Raw genomic sequence first — 13,743 nt, forward strand, 5'->3', positions numbered from 1 at the left:
CATGGCAGTAAGGAGCCCAGCCCTCGAGTGTGGGGTGGCTGCTAAAGATGGCACAGCTACCACCAGGGACGAGGCAGCACAGGGACTCACCTCTTGCATTCTTAGTGAAGTTAAACAGTCTGTAAACCTTATCTTTTTTGTAAATTCACAAAGCTCTGGAAAGAAAAGCAATAAATTATCATTTTCAAATGGCTTGGTCTTTTTTTCTCTGGCGCCTTGCATCATTAACCCGAAGTGTTCTAGTCCCCAGCCCATATAACAAACCAGGCAGTGATTAGCAGCTACCTTTATTTATAAGCACACACAAGTGAGACAGTAATACCAACAACCAGACCGATATGGCTTGTGAGCAAAACTGGAATTCTTAGCACCTGCTATCTTTTTTTTTAAGGGCTGGCCTCAAGTGCACTTCTAGAGCTAGAAGAACAGCAAGCACTAACGAAAGAGACCCTAGGTGCATACTAGGCAGTCATACTACTTCCCCCACCTGACAAGATGGGAACGATTAGGCTGAGAGAAAGCACCAAGCTATCTACTACAGAGCCAAGTGGCTTCTGATGCCAGACTTGGGAGTGAAGGGAAGTATCTCAGATGGTCTCTAAAAATATGGAAGACAGTACTCCGGAATAACAGTAGAGATTTCTTGGGATGATCTGTTCAAGATAGAAAACACCTTCCACTGTAACCTACTTCTGGATCAGAGTCGTGTGAACACTAAGCCTTATGAAGAAAAATGAAGTTTGAATCCTTCTTGCACAGTATTTTTTTTTCCTCCCAGGAGTAGAGGTGCAAACAAGGAAATGGAATACAGTTTTTCATGTTAAAGAGGAATCATTTGTGGCCTAAAACATCCCACTGCTCATTTGTTGACTGGTGGTCAACTACAGAAATCCCAAATCAAGGGTTTAGTGGGGTGTGAGCATTCTAGGTCACATGACTTAGGAAGATGTCAAGCAGGCCTTGTTGTGTGGACACCCACCCAGCTTCTGGTCTGCTCCTTTTCTTAGTAATCCTGTGATGGAACCTGGGTACGTGGTATTTCATACCACTGGTATAGTATAACCCAGCCCCCACCCCTGCTGATGGACAACACATTCATCCCTTGGAAGATGAGGGTTTGGCCTGTCTCTTGGACTATCTTGTTCTTGTGCAGTGTTGGTGTGTTTCAAGTGCTACTGAAAACATGGGTTCAGAGCAATTTTTCTTGTATTGTCCAAAAGGCAGCCTGTGCTGTGGGCATCTCCCTGCACCCGGCCAGTCCCTTATTTTTTCTTTCTTTTCTCTTCATACTTGTAGTAGGGGTTCCGCAACATGAAAAGTAGAAGTATGATGGGGATGATTAGATAAGGGACATAGACACCAATGAGGGTCAGCCGTTCACGGGCCGTCTCAGGTCTTAGTCCTTTGAAAGCAACAGCTTTGGAGAAATCCTCAAGTAGAAATGTGTAGAGAATTGGAATTAAAGTTGTTATGGTGTGAACTGAGTAGATGATTGCAGGGATGCGGATCCATCGGCAGCTTCCTAAAGGAGAGGAAGAGGAAAGGCAATGGTATGTTAGGTCTGCTGGTGACTGTAAGGGTGTCTGGGACCTGCTCTGTCTACCCTGTCTCTGCTTGTCTGTGCCCTTCAGCTCAATTATTCTGCCTCCTGGAGGAAACTCAGAAAACACGGAAAAGTGGAGGTGTTATATTGCTCAACACACAAGCTTATGTGGCAGGACCCCAGCTCACTGCCAGAGAACCAATGGTGAGGGCTGGCATACAGCTTAGAAAAACTAGAACAGCAAAACAGTACTGCCAGTGTGATCTACAATGCAGTGGGAGGGGAAGCCCCGCTCTGGCATCTGTAAAGTGAACCACATAAATAAGGCAAGAGGCAGCAGCTGGATCTGGTAGTTGGTAACTCGTGAGGAATAAGCCTTTCTGCTCTGAACCTAGTTTCCAAAGACAGAGGCAATACTACTTTCATAAAATCACTAATCCTACAACATTTAGGAATAATTTTTTTATATTTATGTACATGTTGTGTTGGGGGGGGCACATATCCTTCCACCATGTGGGTCCTGGGGTGGCAAGTGCTTTTACCCACTCTGAGCCATTGCATCATCCCTGAAGTTAAGCTCTTCAGGGATTGGCTTGATGTTTTTTTGCTTACAAGATAAGATACTACTACCCAAAGCAGGAAAAGAATGTCAATGAATATCTGTGTGTTGGGGGAGAACAAGCTCATCCTTTGGCCTCGGGTCTTACATGTAGGAAACTTCCACATAACCATGTTAAGATTCCCCTGTCACATCTATTCTGGTTTCTTCCACCAGACCCTTCTAACTACACAGGAACCAAGAGATTGCCCAGCAAAGCTGGGATTTCCCCACCATTTACCAACCTTTGAAGAAGGCATATGCCGCAATGGGAAAGAAAGGCAGCTGGAACACAAGCTCGCAGAACAGGAAGGACTTGAACCACACTGGGGGATCCTGCATCAGAGGGTCTTTGAATTCCTTAGAGTACCACTTCAGTAAGTTACTGAACTGAAAAAGACAGGATCACGATGGACTGTAGCCACAGAGCCCACATGGGCTCAGCAGCTCCAACACACCTCAAGATCTGCAAAGAACCCCTCATTGTGCATCCCTGGTGGCAGCAGGTGACATACCCAGAGGCTCTTAGGATATAGCCTAGATGGTCATTTAGTAAAAACTTTCTGTCTATATATAAACATTACCTTCTCTGTGAAGCTCTCAGCTTTTCCAGGCCTGTCTTGGTGCTCACAAGCATCTGTTCGTTATTGCCACAGTAGCACAAACCTAGATATGCTGCTCACTGTCGGAGGCTCTCTGAAGTGTTGAATGCAGAAAACACTGTTGACAGTTTTTGACAACTGTGCACTGAACAGATTCCTTAAATACAGAAATAAGTTGGGGGGCTGAAGAGATGGCTCAGTGGTTAAAAGCTCTGGTTGCTCTTGCAGAGAACCCAGGTTCCATTCCCAGCACCCACATGGCAGCTAACAATGTCCACAACTCCACTTCCAGGGGATCTGACACCCTCTTCTGGCCTCTGAGGGCTTTGCATGACATAGGTGTACCTACCTACATTCAGGCAAGTCATACACATAAAAATGATAAAATATTTAAAATATTTTCTTCTTAGGGGAGGTGGTCGAGACAGGAAATAAAGCTCTGTGGAGAGTGGTTGTGCACCTTTTATGGGGGAGGGGCTCTTTTTTTGAGACAGGGTCTCCCTATAGCCCCTGCTGACTTGGAACTCACTATGTAGACCAGGGTAGCCTTGAACTCAGAGATCTACCTGCCTCTGCTTCCCAGGTGCTGGGATTAAAGGCATAGGCTACCATGTCTGGCTTCGGTTGTGGACATTTGAACTCTAATATTGCAAATAAGTTTATTTTTCACTCCCTACCTCCATTTCTTTTCTTTTTTCTTTTAGAAGACCAGTTGGGTATTTGTGGAAGAACAAATTACCCCGAATGACACAGCTTCTAGGCCCTGGCAAGGTCTGGTTCTCTCTCTGTCAAATCAAAGGTTGCAGATCCCTGCTCAATGGCCACAGAATTCTACAGCTGCCCATTTTAGGCTTTATAGGGGCTGAACTCTACCACCAAAGGCCTGCCAAATTTGGCATCTTAGAGCCAGGTGTGGTGGCACAGACGTGTAATCCTAGCACCTGGGAGATGGAGGCAGGAAGAGCAGGAGTTCAAGGTCATCTTGGTCTACATAACAATTTGAAACTAATCTAAGCTTCATGCTCTCCTGTCTCAAAAACAAAACAAACTAAAATGACCGGGTAATGTCAGTCCACGGTTTTAATCCCCTGCACTCAAGAGGCAAGGGTAGGAGGATCTCTGAGTTTGATGCTAGCCAGTGCTACGTAGTGAGACCCTGTTTCGAAAAATATAAATAGGGGCTGGAGAGATGGCTCAGCTGCTGAGAGTACTGGCTGTTCTTGTAGGGGACTCAGGTCTGGTCCCCATCATCTACATAGTGGCTGTAACTCCAGTTCTAGGGGACGTGCAACATCCCCTTGTGACCTCTGTGGGCACTGCAAACATGGGTGCACTTATATACGTGCAGGCAAAACCTCATAAAAGTAAAATTTAATAATAAATTTTTAAAATTTGGAGCTGGCCAGATGGCTCGGCTGTTAAGAGCACTGGCTGCTCTTGCAGAGGACCCAGATTCAATTCCCAACACCCACATGGCAGCTAACAACAGCCTGTAACTCCAGTTCCAGGGGAATCTGACACCCTCTTTTGACCTCCACAGGCATTGCACAGGATGGGTGAACTTACACATATCAGGCAATGCATTCATACACATTAAATAAGAAAATTTTTAAAATTAAAATTTTAAATTAGCCCAGAGGTGGCACTTATTAATAAGCACATCTTCAAAGCCAAGTAAATGTCATGATATGATAAAGGCAACTCCAAGGTGCTTATCTTACCATGGAAAATCCAGGGACATTTCTGTGTTAATTTTTAATCAAAGGATAAGGGCTGTTAGGCATAGTGGCACATGCCTTTAATCCCAGCACACACAGGCAGACCTCTGTGAATCTGAAGCCACCCTGGTCTAACTTGTTTTAACTATTTTCTCAGAGAAGCAACAAAATCACCTCTCTCTACCCAAAAGCACTATGAATGAGTTAACAAAGGCATGGGCCCTCCAAGGCAGAGTATCCCATGTTTATGCCTTCAGTAGACAAGCACACAACAAACAACACACACAGTTTTTGGTCAGAACATGTAGAGACAACAAAATGGCTCAATGGCTAAAGTACCTGCCACACAAGCCTGGTGACCTTTGTTCAATCCCTGAAACTCATGTAAAGGTAGAATGAAAGACATGACTCCAAAAAGTGGTCCGTATTTCCAAACACACATAGTGGCATGTGCTCATCCCCATTCCAATAATAATAAATAAAACTTTTTTGAAAGGGGGGAGGGGGCAGAGATGGAGGAGGGGTTAGAAATAAAGCATGCAGGGGGCTAGAGAGATGGCTCAGGGGTTAAGAGCACTGACTGCTCTTGCAGAGGACCCAGGTTCAATTCCCAGCATGCACATGGAGGCTACAAACCGTCCTTAACTCTAGTTCCAGGGGAATCCGAAGCCCTCTTCTGACCTCCGAGGCACTGCACTCACATACATGCAGGCAATACACTCATACATAAGAAAAAAAAAAGGAAAGGACGCATGCCATATGCTGGGTGTGTTGGCATAGGCCTTTAGTCCCAGCATTTGGGAGGCAGAGGCAGGCGGATCTCTGTGAATTCAAGGCCAGCCTTGTCTACATAAATGAGTTCCAGATCAGCTGGGGCTACAGGGAGAAAGAAATGAAGCATGCCACACAAACACTCATGAACCACACCCCTGGCCTGAAAGCTGAGAAAACTTTATTGAATAAACAAAGCTGGTACATGCTTAGAATCCACCATATGGGAGGCAGAGGCAGGCAGACTCTTCAAATTCAAGACCAGCCTGGTTTAGATACTGAATTATAGGCCAGCTAGGGTCACACAGTAAGACCCTGTCACAAAAAAAAAAAAATCCATGTTTAAGCGGTGGTCTTTATGATGCTGGGGGAGTGGTGAGCAAGGATGGGGACAGGTAGTCTGAAGAGATAACCCAGTAACTGTTAAATCTAGAATGGCTAATGGGCTAACATGCTAGTTACCCTGCATTAAAGGGTCGCATGACATCACCGACTGTAAACAGGCAGCTTGTCTGAAGGTCTTGCAGGATATTGAGACTAGCCTATACTACACAGTGAGACCGTGTTTTTAAAAACCCAGCACTTGGGAGACAGAGGCAGGCAGATCACTGAGATGGAGGCCAATCCTAGTGAGACCCTTTCTCAAAAAAAAATTATGAAAGGAAAAACAGGGCTACAGATACAGCTCAGTGAGCAAGGCCCTGGGTTTGATCTCTCAAACCCCAAAGATTCAGCAATAGTAGGCTCCCTTTCTTCAGGCCAACGTAAGGCTAGTAGGCTGGTGGTCTTGATGACCTTTAGAGTTACCTGGTCCTTGTGTGGAAGCAGAATAACGGCTTTCAAGGGCATCAAGAACGTCTATTATTCTGTCCATCTGTATCTGTAAGTGCGATTAAGGATCTTGAAACAGGAGTTTCCTAGGGTATGTGGTGAGTCCTAAATGTGTTACAAGTGACGTTATAAGAGTAAAGTGGAAGGATATGTGACTACAGAAGAGGTGGCATGACCTGAAAAGACCAAAACGATAAGGTCACAGCTGGAGCTGGAGCTCAATTTAAGTAGAGTTATGTGCATAGAATTTGTGAGGCTCAATCTCCAGCTCTGCGAAACACGCCAGGGAATATTGGCACTATCGTTAAGAGTGAAAGAGCCAAGGAACAGCCCTTCAGTTACCCTGTAAAATTCATTTTGAACCTTTGACCTCCAAACAGCCCAAGAATAAATTTGGGCTAAGACACTATATTTGTGCTAATTTGTTAGAGCAGCAATACAAAATGACTAACTTGCATATACACACACTAGTTTGTGGTGCTGAGGTTTGAACCCAGGGCCGCACATATTCTAGGCAAGAGCTTTAAACTCTGAGACGCACCATCAATCCTACAACCTACATTTGAGCTTACAATTTAACCTCTAGCCTCAAAGTTGAAGCTGCAGTGGTACTCTAGTGTAGGAATGACTTCTGGACTAATGACTTTTACTCAACCTTGCACCAAAAAGGTGTTCATAATGTAAACAAGCTCACTGAGCCATGTGCTCTTGTGACCCAGGCACCTAGCCGTGATCCTTCCAGACCCCACTTTGCCCTCCACCCAAGACAGGGAATAAATGCGGGTGTGTCGGGGCTAGAGAGATGGCTCAGTGGTTAAGAGCACTGACTGCTCTTCCAGAGAACCTGGGTTCGATTTCCAGCGCCCACATGGCGGCTACAAACCGTCCTTAACTCCAGTTCCAGGGGAATCCGAAGCCCTCTTCTGACCTCCGCGGCATTGCATGACACGGGTGCACTCACACGCAGGCAATACACTCATTCACATAACATGCTTGATTAGCATTAGCAGCTTCCAGTGCTTTCATATTCAGATCCTCACTGAGAACAGTGAGAATAATTGTGTGTAGGAGATATTTTAGGCCTAAGGATCAAAGGGCAAGATTCTCCAATAGGGTATATTCAGCTTGTAGTTTTCCAATTGATGGGGGAAGAGACGGCTTTGAATAAAAGTATGAGTGAGGCCTGGCTTAGGAGCAGAGTTCGGTTGAGGCATGTGAAAGAGCACCCTCCGGGCTTGAATCCACTCTTGGCTGTTAGAACTTAATGCCGAGTCAGGAAGATTATTTATTCAGGCACAATCATAATGTGGCTTAGAAACTCAGCAATCTAGTTACTGCTAAGCCCGTGCCCTCTTATAGTGTACTCAGAAAAACTATTTTTCATTAAAAAAAGAAAAAAAAAAGATTATAGCCAGAGCCCTAAGAGATCCTGACGACTTATCCAGTTCTTGAAGAGCCAAGTCCCCAGCCCAATGCTCTTGCTACATAAGGCCCACACTTTTCCCACGGACAGGGAGGGCAGAGCTCTTCCCAGTGACTTGGTTCTACAAGCAAACCCAAAGAATCTTGGGAAGTGGGTTACAGTGCTGACAGGTGGCTCCTAACTTTCTTGGGTGGCCGAGACCCCTCTCAGAGGGCATAAGGCACATGAAACTTCACATACATCATTGAAAATTTATGGATTTCAGATTAAGAACTGCCCTGTAAAGAAAAAGCATTTAAAGAGCATTCAGGAGGCAAAAATCCAATCTTTAGGTAGGCAAAGTCGGTCCAGCCCAGTTTACCAGTAGTTTGCAGAAGCACAGAACGGGGGGGGGGGGGGGGGGGACGAAATTCCATAGACGGTTATAGGCTCCAGATAACGTGGGGAAAGAGCCACTCAAAACCAGGGTGAAGAATGTTTTCCAAAACCAGGTAAACGGCAGTTCACCTCCAACCCAATTCAAACAGCTGACTTGAAAAGGCGGATTGACGCTCTTGATGCTAGCTAGATCCAGACCCTGAAGGAGTGATGTATGAATACCAAGCAACACCAACCAAGCAAGGGCTAACTCTACTCGGACTTTTTAGGGGGGCTGGGGGTCCTGGGGCGGGGTTAAGATTGATGTTGCAAAGTCCTTCCAAACACAACTTAACCCAACACGTGACAGCCACTGGTTCACCCAGGCAACCTGCCTTGGCCACGGTTCCAAGAACTGTGGAAGCTAAATCCACCCAGGTGAGAAAGGGCTTGAAAAGATTTTGGGGAGCTGCTGGGTATCGAACCCGGGGCCTCCTGAGCGCTAAGCGTGCCCCCAACCATCGAACTACACCCAGCTCGGCTCTGAAAGGAACAAAATGTTGGCGTCCTGCGCCTTGGGAGAACTCTCCTGCGGCTGGAGCGGACAAAGAAACGGGCGGTGAAGGACACGGAGCCAAAGTTAGGCACCGGCAGGAGGGACCGCGGGGGGGGGGGGGGGGGGGACGCCCGGCCCTCACCTCGGCTGGGTAGAGTTCGAGCGGCAGCACCACCTGCAGGTCGATGAACAGAGTGATGGGGATGTGGGAGACGAAGTAGACGCCCAGCAGCCACTCGAGGCAGCGCCTGACGGCCAAAGCACCCATATTCCGCGGGTTGGGCAGACAACAGCCGAGAGAGAGGGGGTCGCACACAACCAGCGACGTGGGAAAAAGCCGGGTACCTACGCCCCCCGCCCCCGCACCACCGCCACGCCCCCAGACACGCAGGCCGCACCCATTGGCTAACACTAGGCGCGCGGAGGGGTTGTGGTGCGCCATTGGCTCCTGCGGTTAGAGTTTGAGCGAAGGCGCCCCGCCAACCGTTCCCATTGGCTGCTGGGGACCACGCGATTGGGGGGCGGGTCCGTGGTGCACGGAAGGGGCGGGGACTGCTAGGGGAGGTAGCGGTCCCTTTATGGCCCTGCTGGAGACCCCACCCACCTAGGGCCGGGAGGGCTTGGGAAGGATGCCCTTACAGAGGACCCTGTTTCGGTTCCCAGCAGCCACGTGGCGGCTAACAGCTGTCCATAGCTCCAGTGCACTTACATGCCGACAAAACACTCATACACATAAAAATAGAAATAAACCAGGTGTGGTGGTGCATGCCTTTAATCCCAGCACTTGCGAGGCAGAGGCAGGTGGATTTCTGTGAGATGGAGGACAGCTTAGTAGTCTCTACAGAGAGGGCCTGAGAGACCCTGTCTCAAAAACAAAAATAATGTAGCAAATAATGATCAATTGGGATGATTGAGGGGCGTGCACACGAAGTGGGTTCAAGGGAAAGTAATTGAGTTTGGAATTGTAGACATAAGTGACTAGATTTTTGAGACATCAGCATTGAATGGCCTAAAAGAGACCCTGGAGAAGCCCCAACCTTAGGACTTGTGGGAGGAGGTGGACAAAGAGAATGATGGGGGTGCTGGGGGAATCACAGAGAGGAGGCGGGGCACGGTGCTGCCCACCAGCAGTAGTGGGTCATTATGGTGGTAGAACCATGTAGAACCTTATGGAGAAAGGGAGGGAGGAAATGGAGACAGGGAGTGTAAACAGCTGGTCACGAAGGGGAGAGTCCTAGAGAATCCTCTTTCGTTAGGGACAGGAGTGTTTACAGAGACCAATAGCTGAAGTCAGGTGAGGAGAGGAAGTTTAATTTGAGCTGTCAGGATTGACAGGAATCAAAGGAGTCAGACCCCTTGTTCAAGTTTTGGAGGGTGTTTATACTCATGAGGAATGCAAGCAAAAGGTACATAGCACATACATGGTAATTAAGTATGATAGGGTGGCAAAGGTAATAGAAATACAAAGGTTACAGGAATGCAAAAGCCTTAGGCAACAAAGATTTCTACACATGAATGTGATTACTTTGGAAAACAAAGACTTCTATCCTGGATAACCACTGGGGCAGGGGAAGATTCCTGTCCACTTCCCCATTTCTATCTCTAGGCTTTCCCTGTTCCAGAGTTCTTAATTACCATCACATTGCAAAAGTTGTTAGCATCTAATATGCACTTCTCTTTCTATAATAATGGATTTGAGGAGGAAGCTAGGAAATGCAAAGAGGGAAGCATTAGGGTTAGGCCTAGAGGTCTCTACACCAGACAGAGGGGTTGGCAGTGCTGAGGCGGGTGACCCTTCCCCTGGAGGCCTCAGCCCGGGCTTTGTTTTCCTCCAGTGTGGGGCCTGCTCAGAATAAGGATCTTGGACAAATCTGGGAGGGGTGCAGTCAGGAAGATAAAGGTGATTTTTAAAGGACTGGACAAGAGTGGTTGAAGTGATGAAATGTGGGGTCCGAGGTGGCCAGGGAGACATCAGGCCGAAGGTGCTGGTGACACTGAGACAGTGGGGGTCAGTGGATTAAGCCCTACTGAGGAAGCCATGTGTGTGTGATGGGTATCAGTGAGTCTGGAGCTTGGAAGATTAGGACAGGGCATGTACGGCTAGATTCCTGTTGTCAGGCAGTTTCTGCCTATTTTTGAAATAGGCTGCAAGGGAGTGGGAGGGAAGGTCTTTGGATGAGGTCAAGGGACAGGACAGAGAGTCCAAAACCTTTGGGGATAACTGGAAGAAAGGTGGGCAAGGGCAGAGGTGTGCCTTAACTCAGATGTGGCCTTGGGGAGCAGGGAGCCTAGTGACCCTGTCCTCCAGGAATGTGGGGAAATGAACAGCTTGTGCTGTGGGGAAGCTGAGCCCTGGGGAGAGTCAGGTGCCAGTTTCTGAGGTGAGAGTATGAAGAGAAACACCACAGGGGGTTCCATCTGGGCTGGGGGACAAGGGATGAACAGTTCCACTGAGTTCAGCTGTCTCAGGTTGGTCTTGGCCAGGATGCCAGAGCCAGACACTGGACATTCAGTGCCCAGAATCCTTTAGAGGAGCTCCAGAGTAGTTTTTCTAGGGAAAGAAAAAAAAAAAAAAAAGCAGATGGATGCCAGAAGAACTTTAGGTCATCTGAGGGTTTGTTTATAAGGCTTTAAAGAAAAGTTGTTCCTCCCTGCCCTCCTGTTGGGTGTGCACAGCTCCCCCCTTCCCATCTCCAAGCCTCCTGTGAATATGAAGGTCTAACTTCTCATGAGGAAATAGAGCAGGTACTTAATCATAGCAAGTGTGGCACTACCACATCATGTCCTAACCTCCAGCCTTAGGCTCTTATGATGGAGCCTGTGGTGTTTAGTTCAGGTCTTCCATCCCTCTATTCCTGGGTCAAGTCACTTCCCTTCCTCACAAGGTTTGTGGTCCCTTCCGGACCAGGCCCAGGGTCCAGAAGAGGCTTGATCAGGTGGGGTCACTCTGTAGCTAGTTGAATTCAGAAGATGGCCTGGCAAGAGTGTGCCCCCTTCCCAACACTTAGAGTGGCTTTTTTGCAGTCCTTTCAGTGTATGAGGAGCAGGCTCTCCTGCTCTGTACTGGCTGTGGCTGCCAGCTTCAGGAGTGTGGGGCCCCCAGCCGGGATCTGCCCAGGGAATGTGGCAAATGTGCAGCTGTCACCGCCACTGCCAAGTTTGTTATCTGTAGATAAAGATTTCAAGGCCAAGTGCTTCCACCAGAAGGACCTTCCCTCCAAAATAATCTCTCTCCAGCTGCTGCCCTCCATTTGCAATTCCTTTGGTGGGAGAACTAACATTCCTTTTTACCCCTGCCCCTGCCTCCCAAATGTTGGGATTAAAGGCCTGCAGCACGCAGTTTGAGAACTGACATGCTTAATTTGAGGAGGTCATATCAGTCTTAGAATTCAAGTGGACCTCGGAGAGGTAAGCTGAGGAGGAGGAAGAAGAAGAGAAGGGGGAGGGGGAGGAGGAGGACGAGGAAGAGACAGCTAATGTGTAGTCCTCACACAAAGCGTATACACAGTGCTTTCCTGTCCTCACAGGAGACCATGTTTAAGGGTTTTTTTCTTTCTTTCTTTCTTTTTTGAGACAGAACCTCACTATGGCCTGGAACTGGCTATGTAGACAAGGCTGGCCTCAAACTCATAGAAATCCACTTGCCTCTGCTTCCCAAGTCCTGGGACTAAAGGTATGCTCCACCATGCCCAGTCCATTTAAAGCATTTTGAGAATTATTTGACCACAAATATTTTTCTTTGTAAAAAATTCACCCACTGTGTGAAATCAATGTGCTCAGTTAGTGTGTTCAAGTAGATGATAGGTAGAGAATGGGCGGGAGCGAGCGGCGCGGATGGAGAGCACGAGCGGATGGATGAAGGCACCGAGGCACAGATGGAATTCTCAGTGGGACACAGATTTATTTCGCACGGGGCACCTTTCCCTCAGGGAAGGGAAAGATGTCAGGGGAGGGAAGGGAAGGGAGAAGGGAGAAGGGAGAAGGGAAGAAGGGAGAAGGGAAGGGAGTCAGGGAAAGATGTCCAGGAAAGATGTCCACTAACAGGTTGTGAGCTGAGACTTTACATATGGGGGCTTTAGGGTGTGGAATCAGGGAGGGGGAAGCAGGTAGGATTAGGGTGTGGAAGTGTCTTCTTTTTCCTCTTAAGATAAGAGGAACTCTGCTTATCTTATCTTTGGAGGTCAGAGGAAAGGCAGGCTCCTTCTCAGCAGAGTTTGTCCTTCTTGACCTCAAAGGTCAAGGTGCTTATCAGCTAAGTTCCCTTTTCCAGGCTCCAAAGTCTGTAGGTCCCTGTTGGGGAGAGGGGGGCTGCTATTGGAACCCTAACAGTAGACACCAAGTTTTGTGATATACAGACACTGAACAGTGGTGAGTCATTTAATTCTTAGGCGTCAATGACAAGTGAAAATTAAATACAAAGTAATACTGTTAGGGAAAAATTCTTGTGACAGCTAAGAGACCAAGCATTCACCCGGGAGAGAATCGGAAAGCTCGTTTATTCCTTACTCATGCTTGAGGGTCCCAGTGTAGGAGGGAAAAAAACCACAGAGGACAAGCCAGCCTTCGGGTTGCAACAGCAAGAGGTTTATTTAGTACACAGGTACCTGTGGGCACAAAGTCTCCTCGGGGGACTTGCGCGCCTCAGGTCGGGTTTGGGGAGCTTTTATAGGGCAGAAGCAGGGTACAGAAGCAGAAACGCGGTTATTGGTTCATTTAAACTATTACAAAATGCTACAGGGAGAGCGGGAAGCTGACTTATCACTAAGCCAGATGTTTTCACCATAAAACGTCACTTATCAGTGAGGTGGAGATGTTCCCACCATAAAACTTACTTATCAGGAGGCCAGATGTCTCAGCCATAAAACTTACTTATCAGCAGGCCAGATGTCTCAGCCATAAAACTTACTTATCAGCAGGCCAGATGTCTCAGCCATAAAACTTACTTATCAGCAGGCCAGATGTCTCAGCCATAAAACTTACTTATCAGCAGGCCAGATGTCTCAGCCATAAAACTTACTTATCAGCAGGCCAGATGTCTCAGCCATAAAACTTACTTATCAGCAGGCCAGATGTCTCAGCCATAAAACTTACTTATCAGCAGGCCAGATGTCTCAGCCATAAAACTTACTTATCAGGGAGTTGGAATTCCTGACCGGTACGCGACCTGCCTGAGAGACTTCATGGCTCCTGACTTTTATAATTTTTAATTTTTTTTCAAAATATGTAGTAACTGTCTGTATAGATGTTAGCTTTTTTTGCTTTCTGCTAAATCACATGCCTTAAATAAGGATATGAGTTCAGTGTCTGAGTGGGTTTAATCCCAGGTAAATGAGCATTCTCAGTT

At 47.4% G+C, this 13,743-nt stretch overlaps 1 protein-coding gene across 1 annotated transcript; it reads right to left on the reverse strand.

The window, feature by feature from the left end:
* Window positions 1–271: 271 nt before the first annotated feature.
* On the reverse strand, window positions 272–8,749 carry Tmem97 (transmembrane protein 97). Its single transcript, XM_008821589.3, has 3 exons — window positions 8,542–8,749; window positions 2,387–2,531; window positions 272–1,522 (listed from the first exon to the last, which is right to left on the reverse strand). Exons 1-3 carry the CDS (start codon window positions 8,665–8,667, stop codon window positions 1,263–1,265), a joined length of 531 nt encoding a protein of 176 aa, XP_008819811.1. The 5' UTR covers window positions 8,668–8,749; the 3' UTR covers window positions 272–1,262.
* Between the last annotated feature and the right edge of the window lie 4,994 nt (window positions 8,750–13,743).

The sequence above is a fragment of the Nannospalax galili genome, unplaced genomic scaffold (genome assembly GCF_000622305.1).
Source record: "Nannospalax galili isolate Female #2095 unplaced genomic scaffold, S.galili_v1.0 scaffold8, whole genome shotgun sequence".
NCBI classification, from domain to species: Eukaryota; Metazoa; Chordata; class Mammalia; order Rodentia; family Spalacidae; genus Nannospalax; species Nannospalax galili.

Excerpts from the sequence above, each read along its gene's own strand:
- Tmem97 (XM_008821589.3), bottom strand. The coding sequence starts at position 8,667 with ATGGGTGCTTTGGCCGTCAGGCGCTGCCTCGAGTGGCTGCTGGGCGTC. Across the intron at positions 2,532-8,541 it reads TCGAACTCTACCCAGCCGAG|TTCAGTAACTTACTGAAGTG; the intron begins GTGAGGGCCGGG and ends TGTCTTTTTCAG. Across the intron at positions 1,523-2,386 it reads GGCATATGCCTTCTTCAAAG|GAAGCTGCCGATGGATCCGC; the intron begins GTTGGTAAATGG and ends CCTCTCCTTTAG.